At 40.3% G+C, this 22398-nt stretch overlaps 1 protein-coding gene, 1 long non-coding RNA gene and 1 pseudogene across 8 annotated transcripts; 2 read left to right on the forward strand and 1 right to left on the reverse strand.

Moving 5' to 3' along the window:
- Positions 1 to 63: 63 nt before the first annotated feature.
- mier3b (mesoderm induction early response 1, family member 3 b) lies at positions 64 to 14454 on the reverse strand. Of its 7 annotated transcripts, none has more exons than XM_088336107.1 (13): positions 14400 to 14454; positions 11472 to 11496; positions 8842 to 8987; positions 8511 to 8633; positions 8312 to 8435; positions 6707 to 6780; positions 6551 to 6623; positions 6337 to 6479; positions 6041 to 6122; positions 3932 to 4026; positions 3728 to 3855; positions 3491 to 3645; positions 64 to 600 (listed from the first exon to the last, which is right to left on the reverse strand). In XM_088336107.1, exons 1-13 carry the CDS (start codon positions 14406 to 14408, stop codon positions 179 to 181), a joined length of 1599 nt encoding a protein of 532 aa, XP_088192233.1. In that variant the 5' UTR covers positions 14409 to 14454; the 3' UTR covers positions 64 to 178. The 7 variants fall into 7 exon arrangements, with proteins under 7 accessions (XP_088192233.1, XP_088192238.1, XP_088192231.1 ...); XM_088336112.1 differs by having other exon boundaries at positions 11472 to 11497; positions 14173 to 14400; XM_088336105.1 differs by having other exon boundaries at positions 14170 to 14400.
- Positions 12630 to 12749, forward strand: LOC148365700 (U2 spliceosomal RNA; annotated as a pseudogene).
- Positions 13858 to 20615, forward strand: LOC148365701 (uncharacterized). Its single transcript, XR_015850503.1, has 3 exons — positions 13858 to 14814; positions 15211 to 15377; positions 20339 to 20615. It is a non-coding gene; the product is annotated as an uncharacterized LOC148365701 (long non-coding RNA).
- Positions 20616 to 22398: the final 1783 nt, after the last annotated feature.

Consider the following 22398-nt stretch of genomic DNA (forward strand, 5'->3'; position numbering starts at 1 on the left):
CATAGTAGACACACAAAAAAAAAAATGAAAACATAAGGATATTTCTGTACATCTATACACATATATAGCGTTTCATATATATATATATATATATATATATATATATCCTCTGTGAGGTCAGTCTTATGTACACAGCAAAAACTAAAAAAGGAAGAACGAAGGACGAGGGCAAGTAAGATCAGTCCGACTGAAGTGCTGCAGTGTGTTGCGTGTGGTGACGCCCATGCCCGCTCAAAAAGCCGTTTGGCTCGCCAAAGTCCGTTACCGAAACGGCCATTTTAGCGCCGGTGATCCGGTGGTGGTGAGGCGCCGCCCGTCGCGCCTCGAAGTCCACGTCTCCCATGTACGAGTCCGGCAGCGCCATCTTGAGTCTCTTGGAGGGCCGTTCGCAGTCTTTGGCCAGGCAGACGCCGCTCAACTGGCCCAGATCCGAGTGGTAGAAGCCGGCGTCCAGCATGTTGAGGCAGTCGCCGTCCGGTCCTCCCGACGGGAAAGCCAGCGGCTCGTCGCGATGGAGGCTCTCCAACGGCTGGAAACTGTACGAGTCCAAGCACGTCACCTCGGCCGGACTGCAAACCGTCGCTACGCTGTTGCTCAGGGCTGACGGGAAGACGGAAAACGCAAAAATACTCTTGTGAAAAGGAAAACAAACACAAGTAAGAAGGCATGAAAATGAGTCGGGGATCAAAAAATTTGTTCCAGTACATTGTACAACTTACAGTGGGGGGCCTGAGCGATTTATTATTATAATTTTTGGCAAAACATTATTATTCGATATCAATAATTAAAACTCCCCCGTCCCTCATTTAACATCTGAAGAGCCATGATGCTCTTTAACTCCACCCAGGGGAGTAAAAGCCCACATTAAACCCCACCCCTACATTTGCATATTACCCTATTTTTATCACAGTGTGTATTTTCCGTAGCATTATTTAAATACTCTATATCAACAAGTTATATTCGGTATTTTTGTATTCTATATCTTTTATTTTATTTTTCGACACAAGGATACTGCCGGGAGTGTGAATTTACCTTCGGGGATGAATAAAGTATCTATCTATGTATCTATCTAATTTATTTCACTAAATGAAAGTTAACGAAATCAGATGCTGCTTTAATCTATCTATAATGTCGGAAAATAGCTGCAAGTGACATACTACCACCGTATTTTCACGAGCATTCGGCACACACAGTATTCGGGTTATTTCAAATTGTAGGGTGCGCCCTATCGGGCAGTGCGCCCTATGTTTTAATGCAGAGTGGGGAACGAAGACCAGCCCGGTGACCTTAGGGTCGGGCGCCTGTCTCTGAGTTTCAGAGGTCAAAGGTTTGAGCTTTGGCCGAGTCAAGGACTTACACTTTTGAGTGAAATCTGGTGTTTTTGTGAGATTGTATCATCTCCAAGGAAATGTGATCTCCCGTGACTTCTATATGTCTCCTATGTTAACACCATCGGCCGAGTCATTCCTAAGACTTAAAAAGTGGTCGGCGGCGCCCTCTGTTGGCTGCGGCTGCATCGGCTCGCTACAACGGGTCAGGTGCAATCGACATTTCGTTCTGTGTACATTGTTACACAGAATGACAATACAAGGAAATTATTATTATTATTATTATTAAAGTCTTATATGCATGAAGTCTTAAGGAGTCTAAAATTGTTAAAACAGACAAAAGGAAATGTTCTGTTTAAATACTGTTACAAATAGACTAACCAAACAGCCATTGCTTTAAGGGTCACGGGCCAGAAAAATCAGTCTGTCCACAGCATCAGGCTTTAATGCTGCTCTGTGACAGGTTCCCACCTGTACTGAACACCCTTAAAGAAGGAGAGCTGCTTGCAGGGATACACCTTGCTTTCTAGCCGTTGGTTGCTGCTTAAGCTTAACAATACTGCTCCGTGCGGGTTGAACGTCTGCTAGCACTTGTTTGGGACCTATTTGTATTTCCTTCAGCGGGTTCCTTTACTAAAGATGGAGGGCTTCTGCTGTCTACAATCTTTTTCAGCATGCTTTGAGTGGGTATGCTGAGTGTTACAAATAAAAAGGAACACGTTTTTTATCGCCAACAAAGTTAGACTCCTCAGCCCGCTACACTTGTTTTGGAGCTGCTTGCGGCTATATGGCGCTCTCTAGTGGCTCCCCGGCGCTTATTCATAACTGTTTGATGAAGTAAAAATGTATAGATTCTGAAGGGACACAAACAGGACACATTCTTAATGTTTTCCAAATAATATAACTTGACACAGTATGAGTTTGTTTCCTAATAAGGGTTATTTAAGGTTTTTTTAGACCCATTATGGCTCTTTCAACGTTTTGCTTTGCCGACCCCTGCCTGAGGAAAGTAAATGCATAATGGTAAAGCATCACGCAAGGTAAAAACGTAGGGCCCTGAAATCAAAAGACATTATTTTAAAACATATAATTTGACAGTGCAAGTTATTTGCAAGAAATATTTATAAAGTTCAGTACTTTTGTTTGTTAAATGCTTGAGCTAGTAAATTAGGGTTTTCTTTGCTTTCAATGTATGATAGAGTATCCAATTAATAAAAAAAATTTCCTTGACCATTGCTGGACTTTTTTGAATGCTACCCCCACGAAAAATGAGTGATTACTGTATTGTTTTATTTTCAGACCTTATTTTGTGCGGAGAAAATATATATTTGATCACAGTGCAATGTTTACATCAGAACTTTTCTTGTGGCAACCCCAAGTGGTCCAAACTAACACAGACCCTAGAGCAGGGGTGTCAAACTCATTTTAACTCTGGGGCCACACGATAGAACAAACATTCTGTCTGGGGCCGGACTAGTAGATTAAAGAGAAAGAAAAAGAGTGATAAAGAAATAAGAGAAAGAGGGAGGGAAAAGGAGAGAGGGCGGGACAAAGAAAGAAAAAGAGTGAGAGGGAGAGAGCTTGAGAAACAAAAGATAAAAAGTCGTGAGAAAGGGGAGAAAGAAAGACAGGAGAGAAACGAAAGCGCGAAGGGTATGAAAAGAGAAAGAGAAAAAAGGAAAAAGGGAAGTTAGAGCAAAAGAGGTTAAAAGACACAGAGAGAGAAAGACACAAAGAGCAACAAAGGAAGAGAAAAAGAGAGACACAGAGAGTGAAAGACAGAGTGAGAGAAAAGGGGGTGGAAATGATATAGAGAGAGAGTGTGTGAGAGAGAGAGAGAAATAAATACAAGTACAGTGTCTTTGTGAGAGACACCTGGCTTAGGTAACATCAAGTTGACATATTTCAACCTGCAGCTTGTTTTTCTCGTGTGCTTTTCTGAGTGTTGTCTCGCGGGCCAGATTCAATCCCTTGGCGGGCCTGATCTGGCCCGCGGGCCGCCTGTTTGACACCTGTGCCCTAGAGGCTCTAGTAAAATGAGTTTGAAACCCCTGTCTTAAAGATTCTCTCATTCACCACAGTATGATCTAATGAGGGTTTAATGAAACAGAAATTACACATTTTTGTACGAATTTCCTGTGGTGACAATAAGAGTTACATACCTGTGAGGTCACTGGCAGTGATAGAGTTGAGCAAGCTGAGCTGTTGATCCGTGGCGCCTTCCATTCTTCCCCCACCGCCTGCCCCCGAGCACACAGACGAAGAGCTGTCCACAGCCAGACCTTCCGCTTCGTCCACGAGTCGGTCCATGAGATCCCTGAGCACAAAACGCAAACTTCTCTTTATATTTGAGTGTTGACGTTTTCCTGAAGCAGTTTTGCTGAGGGCTGTCTTCTTACGTGACACCGGGGTAGCTGCTGTACTTTTTCTTCCCAAAACGATTCTGCTGCACGAAGAAGTCGAATCGCTCAGACTTCTTCCACATGTAGTAAAACGCAACGCATTCTGCTACCGTTCGTGTTGTCACCTGAGACATAGGGAAAATAAGCTAGTGAACAGCCTGTCACAAATTGTTTTCCTGTGCTGCTCATCTCAGTACTTACTTTGTGTTTCTGGATGAGGTGGAAGTTCTTGTCGTACATTTGTAGGGCATGTTCAAAGTTCTTGCACTCCTCTTCAGACCAGGGGGGGAATTTTTCTGCAATCATTTTAAATACATCAGCTTCATATACATGATTGGCCAATGTCTTAGTTAGGTAGTCCGACCAACAGCCGTACTTTTACGACCACAAGGTGCACATAAGTCTGAGATTTTCTTCAAATTGTGCTGTGTGCCCTATGGTGCAGTGCGCCCTGTCTCTCATGCAGAGCAGCAGACTTAGACCAATTTGGTGGCCATCAGGTGTGGCACCCGCTCCTGACACTGGGAGGTCACAGGTTTTAGCTTTGGAAGAGTCAAGACTTACATTTTTGGGTAAAAACTGATGTTTGTGAGATTGTTTACATTTGCAGCTGGATGCGACTCCAGTGACTTTTAAGCATCTCTTGTTTGATGGCCATTATATCATGTTTGCGCGGAAGAGATGCGTGATGTCACACGCAATGCATTGTTAGCGGAAGTGCGCATAAATGCTAACGCTGTATCGAATATAGCAATTTGAAAGTCATTGTGCTACTGGAGGCTTAAGAGTGTTGTACCCTCAAATATGAATTAATCCGAACCCCCACTTTCCCTCCATTTAATTCTTTCTGTGTTTCCATCAGCCGTGGTGTGTTGATTTCTATGCCACGCAGAAGAACATGGAAACCGAACAACCACCAGCGAATTCAAGATTAATGGATCGAAGGTTTGCTAAGGGGAGGAAGCGGAGAAACCAACACGTTTTATATCCGTGTGTTTTACTTTTTAATCAATACTCCAAGTAATCAAGGCTCCTCAGATTTAGCCAAGTTTAGCCAGCGATGATTAAATGTAGCTGTTTCTTACAAGTTGTAACTAAAGGCCATCTGTTTCATGGGTAATAGATGTGGCGTTGATGACTAGCCAGGTTCAGCATAGCTAGCTTAGGAGAGTTGTTATCCTAATACTAGTATCCGTAGTACTAGGTTAAACCTGTAGCATTGCTATCGCTTTCTCTCCCAACGCCACCTCAATCGGTTCCTGAACGTGAAAATCTACTGAGCACCCGCTAGTGATCACCATTTTTTTGCGTTCTTATGACTTTCCTCAGAGTCGGATTTGATGGAGGATTTTGTTTTCAATCTAACGGGCCACTAAAAGATACCTGGCGCCGTTTGTTATGGTTAGACCCGTAGATTTGAGTGCCCGCCCACCCCGGCAGTTTAACTGACAGCAATTCCTCAGCCCATCACAGTCGCCCACACAGACAGTCAAGCTCACTTTTGTTTTGAGGTGGCTGGGGGTGGTGTAGTCCAACAATTTGTGCACATCATTTCGAATACTAAAGATGTCCGACGGTTATTGGACCGATAATGACCAAACATTACATCACAATTATCAGGCTCAATAGAAAACAAATACACTTAAAAGCTTATTACAACATTCAACCTTTTAGGAAAAGATTCCAAAAACGTATGCTTCTTATTACAACATAATGCGCCATGTAGAAATAGCACAACTTGGTTGTGTCTTCCCTCTACTTTCCATCATGTCCGTGAGGTATCAGAGCGCTCGGCCAAGTTCAGTCGCATGGCTCACAATCTACCCTTGCGATTCTATGCTTTTCCAAACTTTCGTAAATATTGAGTTTTGCAACAAAGAATGTGAGCCATTCAGTATTGGTGCACTTGTATTAAGTTTAGAAGTGACGTAATTTAATGTGATAAACAAACACGCGTAGTCTTTAGTATACACTTTCTGCAAAATGTTATATTATCAAAGCGCTCATAACATTTTAGTCATCCAGTTACAACTGACAAAGGACTGATGGGTATATTGATTGATAGAAAGTCAAGCTCTAGTCTCTCCAATACTACTTTGTGAGACGTGTTTAACGCAGCTGTATAATTTGATTAACATTGTAAACAAAAATAAAAAAAACACAAAATAATTTGATTAGTGTTTTTTTCTAAACATAGCATGCAGTTAAAAACAAAGTTATCTGTCCATCAGAGCAGGATTTTATTGGCTATTTGTATCAGTAGGAAAAAAGTACAATAGTGTGGGGTGAAGGGACTAACTATTACCTTACCTTTTGAGGATTTTAGGTGGCTACAGTATTGCTTGAGCGCTTCATGGGTGTTGTAATTGCACTTGACGAGCTCAAACAAAGCCTGCATTAGAAGGGTTGAGAAAGAAGATTCACAAAACTTGTAAGTAAACCAAGTTACCATATCCAATTATTTGTATAAACTGTTTTTGCAATAAGCTTAGATAAAACTGTGGAGATGTTTTCAATTGACAAAATGGTTTTCCAGCATGTTTCACTACCCAAGCCTGTCTCTCAAGTAAAAGATCGAAGTTGGAAACAGATTAAAGGAAACTGACCTTTTCATTGTCTCTGACATATTGCTTGTCGTGCATCACCTTCTCATCAGTCGTCTGTGAAACAACGTCAGCAAGGAAGCTTCTTACTTTGCTCTCCGGGAGAGTGCCGGGACTCCACATAAGCTCATCATCTTCTTTGTAGGCTAAATATGCACATGGAGTATTATGATAACAGAAACATTTTCAAGAAAGTAAAGTAAGGAAATAAAGTTACGTTTCTCGTCTTCCATGTAGTGACTGATGGTCAAAGGAACCTCCGCTTGATAATCAGCACCCACCATTATTTCCTTTTGTATGATTAAAAAACAAATTGAATAACTAATCAGTATACACATGCCCCCCATTATGTGTTTTAAAATGTCACCTCTACCTTTCTGGAGTCTTCTGGACTTGGACCATCATCATCACACTCCGAATCTTTATCCCCATCAGAAACGGCATTAGCTGAAAGAAGTAGTTAAGATTAAATGATAGATTCCTCATTTAAGGGTTTGTTGCCAGATGTCAGATACAGCTTTTGCTGCGCCAGCACATCCGAGTAGCCTTTTCACTGTAGATGCCGACACTGGTGTTTTAAAAGGTATCGTTTAAACAAACTGCTAAATGGCAACCTGTTTCCAGATCTCTTAACCGCCTGGGTTGTTGGGGCATTAATAAGGGAGCGACTCTGGACAGCTTTCTCCACTATTCACAGTTCCTGGCATGTTCTTGGGTTGTGGTTAAGTTGACGCCAGTTCATTCCTTAATGTTGTCGGCCCAGTTCTTTGTCAAGTCTTGCTCTACCCCTGCCCCCTTGGACTGTGTCCTGGAGAATGATCTAGGGTAGTTTTGATCATCTTGTGACTGTACCCACACAGTTTATGTCTGTGCAGTTGACATGTGTACAATGTACCCTCTGATCATGTTTTGCACCGTTTCATTTGTCACATGGGCTATGTAGCTGATGCCTAGAAGACTCCTGTAGCATTGCATCTCCATGGCCTTTTATTTTCAGTTTCACAGTGAGAGTCAAAGTTGCGCAAGCGTACAGGAAGATAGAAGTCACAAGCGCTTTCATGAGTCTGATCTTTGATTTCACTGCAAAGTTTTTTTCCCCCTCTAAATGGGTTTAAGTCTGGCAAGTGCGGATGTGGTTTGAGCTATCATGGCCATGATTTCTGTGACCCCTCTCTAGTAGGACAGCACCAAGATGCTTACATTTGGTGACAGGTTCAAGCGCTTGGTGATTAATGGTTATATTTGTAATTGATAACCTTGGAATTGTTGGTTATTACTTTTGTTTGTGTGTGTGTGCGCTGATTTCCATCCCATACTGGGTTGATGCTTTGTCCAGGCAGTTGACATGATCAGAGTTTCTTCTCATGCCAATCCAGCATTATCAGCAAACTGACCTGTATGGCGTTTATTTGTCCAACTACAGACTTTGAAATATTTGTCCTCCTGCTAGGTTTTGCCCACACTTTCTTCTCTAGTTCAAGCCTGTTGTGCAGTTTGAAGGCAGTAGAAAACACATTTGAAGGAAATATTCCGTCTCTTGGCAATTTCTTACACGAAATAGCCTTTGCTTTACAAAAAACAGAATAAACTGTCTCGCTTTGCACAAAAGTTCTTTCTGGCCATTCTGGCTAGCGCAATTAGCAACAATCTACTATCGGAACACAAGAATGCATGTTGCTGGAAATGGGCCTCCATACACCTATGTAAATATTGAGTTAAAAAGCACAAGCAGCTAAAATAGTGAATGGTTACTTTAAAAATGTGTAGGGTGTATTTCTGTTTAGTTGCATGTTATCTTCATTGAAAAAAAATCGCATTCCTTAAAAAATTTGTGAGCGATCCCAAATCTTTGAACAGCAGTGCATTTTAGTCTGAATAAAATAACAAACCCAATTTCAAAATAAAAAACACATCTTGTAAAATAAATGTTACAATTTAACACAAAATAAAAAGAAACTTTTTTGTTTAGGTGGCTTACATCGAAGTGTTCTGGGAAAGAAATCGGTGGCCTCGTGGGAGGTGACCGAAGGGGTGAGGTCATCTGCAGACGACTGGGTCTCCTCCTCGTAGTCACCAGACAATAAGTCTTTAGCAATCTCCTCCTAGGAAGAAATGAGTCAGGACAAGGGCACCTACCATTTATCAGAAGTACATTTGTCAAGGTGGGTTACGCTCACCTTGTCCAAAGTCATATCAGGGAGCTCGTCTGTCAGGTCTCCGGAGGAACTGTCTATACTGGAACCAGCAGAGGGCTCGTAGCGATAGATGGCCAGAAGCTCTTCCAGAGGCATATTACCCTCCTGATGAAATAGATGCAGAGAAATATTTCATAGCCTCATTAATACGTGTATTTATCTCGGCAAAACTGTTGAAACAATTTTTACAAAAAAAAAAAAAAAAAAAAAAAAAAAAAAAAAAACATTTAAAAAAATAGTTTTGGTACTCTGCAGTGTAAAATAATACAACATCTCCAGGACAAGAATAATCAAAGATGTTAACTGCGTTCACCTTCTCCAGATCTGCTATCTCAGAGCTGATATTTCCTCCACCTTCCAGAGACTCCTCCTCCTCCAAGGTCCTCTCGTCGTCATACTCGTGAACTAGCATTTCAGCAGTTGGGTCAAAGTCATGATCTTCTGAAGACAGAGAGCCAACTATTTGAAAAAGAGAAAACAAAGAATATTTGCAAAGGATCTTGGTAAAACACACACAATTATTGTATTAATGTATTTTATAAAATGAATATCCTTGTAAAAATAAAAAGATTCAGAGTTGGGCTGAATCAATTTTGAGTGGAAAGCTAAGCAACAAAATACATACATTATACAAAAATAAACATTTGACACTTATTCAAGATCGTCTTTATTGTCATTAACATAAAATGCCAATGCCATTTTCTTTGCAGCATCCGTGAACTGTATTTACAAAGGATGTTAGAATTTACAAAGGAGTTCATAATTACAAATGTAATTTCAATTAAGTCCTGAAATAAAATGGGCACGTCCCCAGATCAATGAATCCCCAGAATGTAATTAACTCATCACTTAGGCATCACAATTTGAGACTCCTGCCTAACAAGTATCTTTCTACCCTTTTCACCCACATTTGCATTTAGAAAATAATAAACACTGTTAATACTACGCTGTAGTAACTATATTTTTTTCTAACAACAATGGGATATTGGGCCGTACGAAGAACTGTTGATAACTGTGCGCAGACCAAATCTTTAGTGGTATGGTCAGGTCACAAGATCATAACGACTGGCCAAAATAATTCTCCAGGGCACATTACAAGGGGGCAGGAGGAGAGGAAGACCGAAAAATAACTGGGCTGACAACATTAAGGAATGGATTTGGGCCAACTTTGCCATGACCAAGCCACAGTCCAGGAACTGTCGACAGTGGAGAAAGCTGTCCAGAGTTGGGTCCCCATGGGTGCCCCGGCGATCCATGCAGTTAAGGGATCCGTGAACCGTGAAATATGCTTATTATTATAAGTAATATATATGATAATTGATAAATAATAGTATAAGAGTGGCTGAAATGGCAAGACGGACTGAGTTTTTTTTTTTTTTTTTATCATTTCAAATTAAGGGTTATTGTTCTATCTTCGTTATTCATTATCCATTATCGGTCAGTTCATAATAAAGTACGGTATGTTTTTTTTTTTAACAGACCCGATTACTGTGTCGCGAGCGTGTTTCTAGTAGCGTTTTGCTACCCTTCACAGGCACGGTTTGGGATGAAAGTTATAATATTATTATTAAAGCTTTAAAAACTCTCTCGGTGTACCCTCTTTCTTTGTAAATATGTGTAACCATGTATAATATGTATTTGCAACTGTATATTTTTGTAATGTATTTATTTTAGAAACTTATTTTGATATGTTTTGCACGAGCAAATGAGAAAGAAGGGGCGGGGCAAACACGGGCTGACGGGATGTGGAGTAAAGGTGAGACGTGTTTGTGGACGCGGCCGACAATAGTGGATATATATTTTTCCCATCCTTACCTTTGGAAATATACACTTTTTTCCTTGGATTACTTTCAACGGGCACCCGGACTCTGGATCAAACGTTAACTACCGGTATCATTTTCCGTTTATTTTGCCGGCTGTGATTTTTGGACTGTGTCGGGTATGGGTTAATTTTGTGTTTGTGTTGCATTTTCACAATGTGGGCGCATGCGGCTAATATACAGGTGCGGCTTGTGTATGTACATAATCGGTTTCCCCCCCCCCCGAAATGTGGCGGGTGCGTCTTATAATCAGGTGCGCTCTATAGTCTGGAATTTACGGTGTATATATATATATTATATATATATCCATCCATTATCTGCCTGCTTATCCTCAGTAGGGTCGCGGGGGTGCTGGAGCCCATCCTAGCTATCTTCGGAGAGTGGGCAGGTGACACCCTGAACTGGTTGCCAGCCAGTCGCAGGGCACACAGGGACAGACAATTCGCTCGCTCATTCACACCTAGGGACAATTTGGACCGGCCATTTAACCTGACATGCATGTTTTTGGAATGTGGGAGGAGACCGGAGCGCCCGGAGGAAACCCACGCAAGCACGGGGAGAACATGCAAATTCCACACAGGAGGTTCGATCTAATGACATCAGAACTGCCGCACACGCGCTAACCACTGTATCGCCGTGCTGCCATATATATATATATATATATACAAATAAAATATTGCTTATAATCGACAATACATTTACTACCAATAGGGGAAAAAGATGCTGGAAGAATTGTTTTTGTTGATCATTTGGTAAATCAAATAAACGTGTTTATACAAATTAGGTTTGTTTTAATTCTAAATTATCAAACTTGCTTTGGGTAAATAGGTGCTGCATTGGGTTTGTAGAGTTTATTATTACTTGATAAAGGGAATTGCAATCATTAATAAGGGGAGCAACATGTTCAGATTATATGACAGGTTCTGACATTGAAAAAAATTACTGTACCTGAAAAAACAAATATAGCTTTACTAAACCTTCCAATAAACTTTTATTAACATTCGACTTCTCGTAAGGGCGACTGAATTTTCAACCTTTTTTTTCATGAAAAATAAAAAAATTACTTTAGAACAAAAAAAAGCAGTGCATGGAAAAAATAAGCTTTTTCATATACAACACTTACCAGGACTTGAACTCCCAATGGAAGCCTAGGAGAAGAAATATCACATTAGATGACTATTACACAGTATTTAAGATGACAATAAAATCTTATAGTCAGGAGGGTACCAATAAGTTAGTTACCCATTTACATTTACTTGAACATTTTTGGAACATTGCGTACTTCTCGTAGCATTTTTAAATCACTATACTTATTTTTCCTAAAGTATACTTGTGAAGAAGAAACTGTACTCTTACTCCGCTACATTATGCTACATTGATCCTGTTACTCAAGTTAGTATGAGCATTCCTCTTTCACTTTTCTCTTTTCCCTCTCCCTTGTAGCCCGAGTGAGGGGTACTCATTAGGAGGCCAGGCTGCGCAGCCCAAGCCCCGCCCTTTTAAAGGAGCCGCGCAGGTAGCAAACCGGCATATGCGTGTGAACCGCCATGGACCCCAAAGGAAAAAAAAGAGAAAAATACCTGCACAGAAATTAAACGTAAAACTTTTTAATGCGCTATAAGTAACTACCTTTTCAAAAGGTTCCTATTCATTTTTATAAATGCATTGTGCGTTTTATTACATTTTTTGTTGTCCTGATCAAGGCCACATTATGCACATATTGATTTATCCCAATCCTCAAAAAGAAAATGACATTAAAAATTGCATTTTTGAATCGCATATATTTAATTTGATCAAAACCATTAAACATTCCGCAATTTATACAATCAGGGCTCCTATCGCTTAAGGTGGATTAAATTAAAGACTTTTTAAGACCCTTTAAAGCCTTTTGAAATCAAATTTAGGACCAAACCGACAGAAAATTCACAATTGGAACAAACAAAACAAAAACCCAAATATTTCTCGCACACAATACATCATGCCTCGTACACATTACCCGACACAGCTTTTAACCCTTACGAAAAGCGATTGTCGGACACGCACTGGTCCGAAGTTCATAGGTGTATTGGTGTATTGTGGGTAGACCGAAGACACGCTTCTACTCTGAAAGACCCGACTGAGACCACATCACCATTTTGACAGTTCCATTTTTGTGGTCACGCAATGTTGCCACGAAGTATAAAAGTAAATTATGAAAAAAAGACAATAGATACATCTTACTAAATATAAGTCTAACAAACATTAATCTTATTCTGCTCACATTAGGACTATTGAAGATTGGATTTATTGTAATTCCAATTAAGGCTTGATTTTTGCAATGCGGAGATGGAATAAGAGCTTGCTCTGTCCACTCCTCGCATCGGCCCGGTATTGCAGTACATTCGGGAACGGTGCATTCGCAATGATCGCAGCAAGGCTTTAAGGCTAGGACCTTAGCTTGGCCTTTTGGCTGAGAGTAAGAGTCCCGGCTCCTGGGCTTTGCAGCGTATTATGAACTGACGGATAATGGATATTGAATAAAGAAGACAGAACAATAACCCTTAAAAAAATCCCCCCCCCTTATTGCAGTACCTCCAAGAACGGTGCATTCGCAATGATCGCAGCAAGGCTTTAAGGCTAGGACCTTAGCTTGGCCATTTGGCTGAGAGTAAGAGTCCCGGCTCCTAGGCTTTGTAGCGTATTATGAACTGACCGATAACGGATAATGGATAAGGAATAAAGAAGATAGAACAATAACCCCTAAAAAATCCCCCCTTATTTTAAGAATAATGAATTCAATGCCTTTTAAGACGTTTTAAAGAAGCACATAAAACCTTGACAACAGAGCAGTCACATCATTATGCATCCAACTTTGTCTTCTTGATAGTAGGCTACACACAGCGTGTCTTATGTCCATTATAAGGGTTATACAAGGCTTTCGGTATTTTTTTTGCGGCTCCTAACAAATTTGGGATTATTTTGGTCCAATACGGCTCTTTAATTATTTTGGAGTTCCAGACACCAGGGCTAGCAAAGTCTTGGGGCTTCAAATGTGCTACTAGCGCTTAATTTATTTGATGTAAACCATTATAATCACATTTATTAAAGTGTTAGGGTAAGGGAATTTACCTTAATTATTTTAATCTATTTTACATGAAATGTAATTCATTGTAGATTGGATGGGCTTTGATTAGCTGATTGAATGGTTGTTGTTTTTTTTTTTAAAAGAAAATAAGATTTTGCTACAGTTACTCAGAACAAGTACCTTTTTACTTTTATTTAAAGCATTTGGATGAATCCTTTTTTTTCTTCTACTTGAGCGATACTATTCTGATGTAACAGTATTTTTCTTGGGTAAAATATTTGGCTACTCTACCCACCTCTGCTTTTAATCAGGAACGAGCGATGAAACATAGCATTTACCGTTACCTGAAACACAGTCGTCAGACGTCAGGAGCCGCGTATACGACATATCGAGGAATTCAATGACAAAAATTCGTCAATACACGGTAACCGCAAGTATCGATAACTTTAAAACCGCAGAGACATTTTGAGAGACGAAAGTGACATTTGTAAGCAACGCTAGTTAGCCAGCTAGCTTACATCAGAGCACTGATGAAAAACCTTAAAACGTCGATGCATGTAAACATGAACATTTCGTTTGGCGCGGACCAACATTTGACGGATTTCAGGTTGCCAGTGACGACGACACAGTTGCGCATTAGATACATAAGGTGTCCATTTGTTGTGGTCGTTTTTTCACTCAGACACGAAAATAACGCATAGAATAAGCTCCCGCAAGCAAACGCTCAAAATTGCGTATCAATTTACACCGCCGCTACCCCGAAGCAGCTGAGAGCGAAGGCGCAGCGGCCTTGTAGTGAAGGATCACTCCAGACATTCGGGCACATCCCTGCTGAAATAATTAATGTCATTTTGACGCAAATGACCCGACATAATCGGCAAAACCCCTCATCTCTCCAATCGCTAGAAAAAAACGGGGAAACGGCGGAATGTATTGATAAAAATATCGATTCAAGAGCGATCGCTTCCCCCCTGTTTTCCCTCTTACCTCCGCCATATTGGTACCTTGAGCTAATGAGCCAGTCGTAGTGCGGTACCCGGATGACGGCTCTCGACCAATTGGAGAGCGCGCCTGCCGTCTAGGTCGTGACGACGTTCAAAACCAACCACAGATTAACGGGAATCCTTTCGAACGTGCCGATTTTATTTTTACATTTTTAAAAGGAACTAACTAGTCTTCGAATTCACACCACTATTGAAATGCAACTAATCTAGATATTCCACCACACGAGTTTGATCTATGCTCGAGCAACGTCTGTGGAAAGGTGTCAGGTGTGGATGTGCCCCAAACGATGCAATTCCATCCATCCAACCATTATCTACACCGCTTATCCTCAGTAGGGTCGCAGCGATGCTGGAGCCCATCCCAGCTATTTTCGGGCAGGGGACACCCTCAGGGTTGGGTAGGGTTACTTTAACTTGATTACTTTCAATTATTGGATTACTCCAATACCAAATATGCTAATAAAAGACAAAATAAACTAAGTATGAGTAAAATGACTCACAACACGTGGTAAGCTTTCTCTCCTGGCTTTGATCTCTTTGATCTCTGGCAAAACTAACATAATATGCGACAGAAACAAAATGAAAATAAATCCAAACATCTTGCCAACATCATTTTTGCCGTTCCATGTATTCTGTTACTCCCCAAGCCTGCACACAATTTAGTAATTTTATTCATATTTCGTTTCTTTTGTCTTTTATTAGCATATTTGGTATTGGAGTAATCCAAAAGTAATTGAAATTAATCAAGTTAAAGTAACCCTATCCAACCCTGTACACCCTGAACTTGTTGCTAGCCAGTCGCAGGACACAGAGACAGACAACTCGCTCATTCACATTTAGGGATCATTTGGATCGGCCAATTAACCTGACATGCATGTTTTTGGAATGCTGTGAGGAAACCGGAGTGCCCAAAGGAAACCCACACAAGGACGGGGAGAACATGCAAACTCCGCACAGGAAGGTTAGTAGCTGGATTTGATCCCTTGATGTCAGAACTGTGCCGCGGCCATGCTAACTACTCAACCGCCGTGCCCGAAGCGATGCAATTATTATTTGGAAAAAAAAACGTAATAAACGCCAACACACCTAGTCTTCCTATCAGTAGACAAAAACGGTATATAATGCTTAGTCATTTGGTGGTCATTCTAATGGCAGCAGGTAACAGCAACCATACCCGACATACCTTAAGCAATTGTTCCCCTTAGTAATTATTGCAATTCTCCTTAGTAAATGACAATAAACCTTATAAGCATTACTGGGCACCTCTTTACTCACAGAAATACTGATATTGTAGAATAAAAACAAATATATTTTTTGTAAATGAGTTTTTTTTTAATAAATAACACAAACTCTTCTTTCAGCATCTCTCTTAATCCTTTCCCCATTTGCTGTAAGTTTAGCATAGCTTAATAAATTTAGCAGTGCAGGATTTTGCAGACTCCATCTGTACGATAGTTTTACTCTGTCAGAGAAACTGTTACAATTTAGATAGGTAGATACTTTATTCATCCCCACAGAAAAATTCACATTTCCAGCAGCATCCCTTTGCTGAGAACAATACAATAATAAAGCAAAACGAATACAATATACAAATACCCAATGTGACGTGCTAATAACCACTGTAGCGTGTTGTATAGAGTATTTGAATAGTGCTACATAAAATACACACTGCAATAAAAGTACGGTAATATGCAATGTAGGGGGTGTGGTTTAATGTGGGCTTTTACTCCGCCGGGTGGAGTTAAAGAGCCTCATGGCATGAGGAAGAAAAGATCTCTTAAGTCTGTCAGTGGTACAAGACAGTGACAGCAGTCTGTCACTGAAGCTGCTCTTCTGTCTGGATATAATGCTGTGTAGTGGATGTGATGAATTGTCCATGATTGACCGCAGCTTTTTCAGTGCCCGTCTCTCAGCTACTGTTGTCAAGCTGTCCAGCTCTGTACCCACAACAGAGCTCGCTTTCCTCCCCAGTTTATTGAGACGAGAGGCATCCTTCTTCTTGACGCTGCCTCCCCAACACACTGCTGCATAGAAGAGGGCGCTTGCCACAACAGTTTTATAGAATATTTTCAGGAGCTTTTTGCAGATGTTTAAGGAGGCCAGCCTTCTGAGGAAGTAAAGTCGGCTTTGACCTTTCCTACATAGAGCTTCTGTGTTGGCAGTCCAGTCCAGTTTGTTGTCCAGCTGCACACCCAGGTATTTGTAGGTCTGGACAAATTCTACACCTTCTCCTTTGATGGTTACAGGAACCGGGTGAGTTTTAGTTCTCCTGAAGTCCACCACCATCTCCCTGGTCTTGGTGGTGTTCAGGTGCAGGTGGTTTGCGTCACTCCATTGGACAAAGTCCTGAATCAATTTCCTGTACTCCTCCTCCTGCCCACTTCTGATACATCCCACGATCGCAGCGTCATCAGCAAACTTTTGCACGTGGCAGGACTCAGAGTTGTACTGAAAGTCTGATGTATACAGAGTGAATAGGAACGGAGAGAGCACGGTCCGCTGCGGAGATCCTGTGCTGCTAATCACAGTTTTATTTAGTTAAATTTGGAACCAAGATATCAGGTTATCAGTTCCCATTGTCTTCCAGTTCTCGAGTATGTTGTCGTCTACTACTATTGACCTAGAGTCCTAGTCAATCCAAGTTAGAGCAGAAATTAGAAAGACGAGATTGGTCTACCATTGTTTTCAAGACTGTAGTCTAAAAGTTATTAGAGACTGTCTTTTTTAAAGATAATTGTAATTTTCCATGTATACATTTTTTTAAGAATTGTGCTTTAGTCAGAAATATCATGAAAGCATTCACATACCTGCATATTGAAACATTTTCACAGTATTTTCTATGTTTTTATGATTACTCAAAATTGTGTACGCCGTGTAAAAAATGTACTACAAAAAACTTAAAAAAAAAAAAAAAAATCAAATAGTTAGACTTTTTGTTAAGCCGATCTGGTCTTGCCTATCTTCTTCGTCACTGGTAGCAGATGACAACGTCATCATAGACTGCTAATATTGTTGCGGTACACTAACAAATGTTATCCTCGATAAAACATTGATTTGGTAAATAAAGTAGACTTGTTTACACAAACTATCTTTGTTTTTGTACTTCATAGTCTTTCTTGCATTGAGTAAATAGGTGCCGCGTTGTGTTTGTATGGTTTATTGTAATTGGCTGAGGTTGACAGGAATGTATTCAAGTAAATGAAATGGTTCGGTGGCACTCGTTGAACACTAAAAGAAATATCTACCCAACATTTTTTTCTTTTAAAATATGTTGTACAAGGCATTCTGATTAATATTGTGTCTGTGTGATTTCTTTAATCAGCAACATACTCCTTTTCAATGAATTTCTAAGATTAGCCATTTCAACCCTTGGAGTGGAGATTACATAAGTCACTCTATGTTTACATGCAGGGAATAGTCCAACTGGGATATGATTATTGGATTTCTAGACCAATCCGAATGAATTGTTTACATGCATATAATAACAAACAACCTTGTATACATGGCGTGTGCGTTCAATCTGATTTGGTCAGAGGGATTAAGCACAAGTAATTTAATTTCATAAATAGTTGTTGTTTCCTTGTGTTTCAAGTTGTGTTTTTATGTCGCTTTCCTGAGGCATGGACTAACATTATATATGGATGGTTACAACTATGGTATTTTTGCTTTGGGAGCAAAAACTAAACTGGAAATCTCAGGAAGAAATCAACCAACATACTCAAGGCTTGTTTAGAGTTGGTGTGTCCACAGTACTTAATGGTAACAACTATGAAAATAATGTCCTGGACGGAGAAATTGTGTGTGCACAATGATAAGTGTAAGCAATCGGACCATTAGAATGACTACAACTACAAGCATGATTCATTTGGAAATTAAAAGACTAACCCAGGGATTGGGAACCTATGGCTTGCGAGCCCTATGTGGCTCTTATCATGAGTGCATATGGCTTGGAGATGAAACTATACTCATGCTAATTTTATCAATAGTTATCCAATTTTGATAAGCAGGAGACGAGTCCAATGCGCACATAGCTGACAAAGGTGTGACCCCCGGTTTGGCTGTACGTCGCTAAGAAATTCTTCCAATGGAAACTTGTTAAACATTTTTGGTTCACTGTTGAGACACTTTATGATGACCCACAAACCCAAACCCACAAAAAAAAAAATAAGGTCAGAATGAGCCTCAACATTTATTCGTTATCCGCACCGCTCATCCTCAGTAGGATCGCGGGGGGGCTGGAGCCCGTCCCAGCTATCTTCAGGCATTGGGCAGGGGACACCCTGAACCGGTTGCCAGCCAGTCACAGGGAACACAGGGACACACAACTCACTCGCTCATTCACACCTAGGGACAATTTGGACTGGCCAATTAACCTGACATGCATGTTTTTGGAATGTGGGAGGAAACCGGAGTGCCCGTAGGAAACCTACGCGAGCACGGGGAGAACATGCAAACTCCAAACAGGACGGTTCGATGAGCCTCAACAATCTTAAGTACTTGGGGGAGGGAGACAAGTTTAAAGTGATGTTTCTGTTGAATACGGACACAGACTCTGGCATTATTCCTATTTCGTAAATTTTATTGAACTGGAAGGTTCCCGACCCATCCAACTACTTGCGGTTCCACCTAATTTTTCTAGTTATTGATCATAAAAATACATTAATCATTTGAATACAGATACAAAAATGTACGAAACTTAAAGTCTTTTACCGGGCAGAGAACCTTTCAGCAGTGGTTAAGGATCTAGTATCAATATTGTCACACACACACTGCGGCCCGTCATTGCCAAAATACGGCTCATCTCTGAAGAGCAGGATGAAGCTTTACACCAAAAACAACAGCAACCAGATGATAAAGATTCTGTATATAAGTCAGACCAGGAGGCTTCTCCTGCTACTGGTAACTATGAAAACCAGTATTATTATTTCATATGGGGTAGAAAATCCCTATCAAAAACCAGTTGCGAACCATAAACTCACAGTTGGACTGAGATATTAATCAGATTTCTGTGCACATTTGTATAGCTTCGCCTAACTCAAATACTGGCAAAACTCAAATTTCACTCAGATTCCGTGCAAACGTACCCACGAGTGTTCTACTAACAACGAATCGTGGCCGTGATTAGTTGTTGACAAAGCCCTGAGAAATTTGTCCATACTGTGATTTGAAAATATAGTTTTCTTGCAGGAAAAAAACCCCCAAACAAAACCCAGAAATAAAACAAGCTGCTTTTGTGCCAGCATCATTGCTCTTGACGTCGGATGGTGTTGGCAGGTAACAATTTTCTGTGACAATGTCGCAGAAGCCTACGCAGATCCTCACAGTCAGTCAGATGCTTTTTCACTCTTTTCAGATCCAGCCAAATTCCCCTGCTTGTTTCATACTGTGAGGTCTAGCATCCAAATCCTTACCTGCCAACATTAGCTTGTCACCCATTCATTCATTTTCTGTAGCACTGATTAGGAAATGACTCATTGTATAGCTGGAGTTGACTGAAGCTAGAAGCTTTGGGCAAGATCATGCCCGAGACTTGTCATGAGTGAAATAATGTTCATACTCAGCTGGGTTAGAAATTTACTGTGTAAGGTTGGTTAGATTTTTGTCCAGGCTTCAGACTATCTATCTAAATTTGGAATGTACCTTCCACATGTCACATTAATAGGTATTACAGTTTATACTATTAAGCAGTGGTCTCAAACCCTATTTACTTGGGGGGGGCGCTGCAGCTAGGTAGAGACGAATACGAATACTGAATCACATCCTAAGAACGCCATACCCCCTGTATCCCATAAGGGGTATAAACATCATACTTTAGGGCTGTTTTTCTGCAAAGGGACCAGTATTACATATATTTGTAAACGAAATAAAGAATGGGGCCATGTATCGACAGATTTTGAGTGAAAATCTATCCTCTTCCATCAGCAAGGACATTGAAGATGAGACGTGGATGGGTCTTCTAGCATGACAGTGATCCCAAGCACACAGCCAGGACAACAAAGTAGTGGCTTCGTAAAAAGCATTCCAGGTCCTGGATTCCCATAGGCAGTCTCCAGTTCTCAACCACATAGAAAATCTGTGGAGGGAGTTGAAAGTCTTTGTTGCCCTATGACAGCCCCAAAACTCATGGAGAAATGGGCCCAAAAAAAAAACAGCAACAGTATGTGAAAATCTTGTGAAGATTTACAGAAAAAATATTAAATCTGTTCCTGCCAACAAAGGGTATATAAAAAAAGTATTGAGATTAACATTTGGTATTGACTGACTACTTATTTTCCACCATGATTTGCAAATAAAATCTTTTTTTTCTGTATTTTTCCACATTCTGTCTCTCATGGTTGAGGTTTACAGGTGTCTGTAATATTTTTCGAATGGGAGAAGTTGCACAATCAGTGGTTAATTAAAAAAATTACCTCGAGATGATGTCATTACCGACTGAGAGTATACGGCTGTTACAAAAATAAACAATTATAGATCTAGTTGAATGAATGTTTTTATTGTCATTATACAAAAGTAAAATGAAATGGGAGGGCTTTACTTTTAGTGTAAGAAAGCAATTTAGAGAGTGTTAGGCTAGCTGCGAGCTAGCATCGGGTGTCCTTGAAAAGTTGTGGCTCCAAGTCCATCCATCATGTCTAATGGACCTGGTGTTGGTAAGATAGAGGGTCCACAGCGGTGGCTTCGGAGAAATGTAAGCCTATCAGTTAGCATTAGGCCGCAGAAGCGGCATTGCTCTTGCTGTTTCCCAGACGCCACCCATGTCACTTCTAGAACCCGGGTAGAGGGACTCGATGGGTCGCTCCCTCGAATCGAGGCTGAGTCCAGGAAAAAGAGCGAGACATGGGCGATCAAGCTCCAGAGTCCCATTGGGCTCCCAGACAAGGAAAACAAGCAGGGATAGTGGCTCGCTCACCCGCTGGGGCCCCCAGTCAAAAAGGGAGTGAGTAGACGTAGCCACATATATTTTAAATGCCCAGTGAAGTCATAGTCCACCGGAAGCATGTTACTGAGTTGGCTTTGTATGTTCCTCTTAAGGTACTGGATTCTAACAAAAGACATTTATTTCACTTGGATTTAAGTTGTATTGCTGAACAAATAATTTTAGCCTTACTCTTGAAGTAAACATCTATGGGTCAAACACAACCCTAAAATTAGAATGTGTATAGTTATAGTTTTACATTATTATAGCATATAATATACAGTGGGACCTCGCTACTTCGTGGTTCCACGTTCGCGGGTTCAGAGCTTCACAGGTCTAAAATAAAATAAAATAAAATAAAATAATAATTAAAAAAATATATTTTTATATATACATATATATTTTAAGCATTTTTGAAGGGTGTCACTACTTCGTGGTTCCACGTTCGCGGGTTCAGAGCTTCGCAAGTCTAAATAATAATAATAATTATATATATATATATATATATATATATATATATATATATATATATATATATATATATATATATAGTCGCTACTTCGCAGATTTTCACTTTTCGCGGGTGGTTTTGGTACCCATTAACCGGTTCTAAAAATAATAATAATAAAAAAATGTTTCCTTTTTTTTTTTGAAGGGGCACCGCTACTTCGCGGATTTTCACTTTTCGCGGGTGGTTTTGGTCCCCATTAACCGCGATAACCGAGGTCCCACTGTATAGTATTACTATAGTTAATAATATTAAAATAAAAAAACTACAAATACAAATGTTTAGCAGATGTATTGTAATACCCCTTAGTAATAGCCAGGTAATGAAATACATTTTATTTTTTGATTATTTCAAGCTTTATTTGAACATTTTTCCAAATTTAAATTGAGAACAAGAGAAAAACCCCAGAGACCCCTAAAAATCGAAAAACAATAACAGTGTTTTCACGGATGAGAAAGCCTAACAAGGTGAGCAAGAAATAAGAAAATGTTTTATTGTTTTTCGTGTACTTTACAGTTGTATTCAAACATGGGTTGTCAGTGACCTGCAAACATTGGG

This window comes from Urocampus carinirostris, chromosome 5 (genome assembly GCF_059441175.1).
Source record: "Urocampus carinirostris isolate Australia breed hairy pipefish chromosome 5, RoL_Ucar_1.0, whole genome shotgun sequence".
In the NCBI taxonomy this organism is placed as follows: Eukaryota; Metazoa; Chordata; class Actinopteri; order Syngnathiformes; family Syngnathidae; genus Urocampus; species Urocampus carinirostris.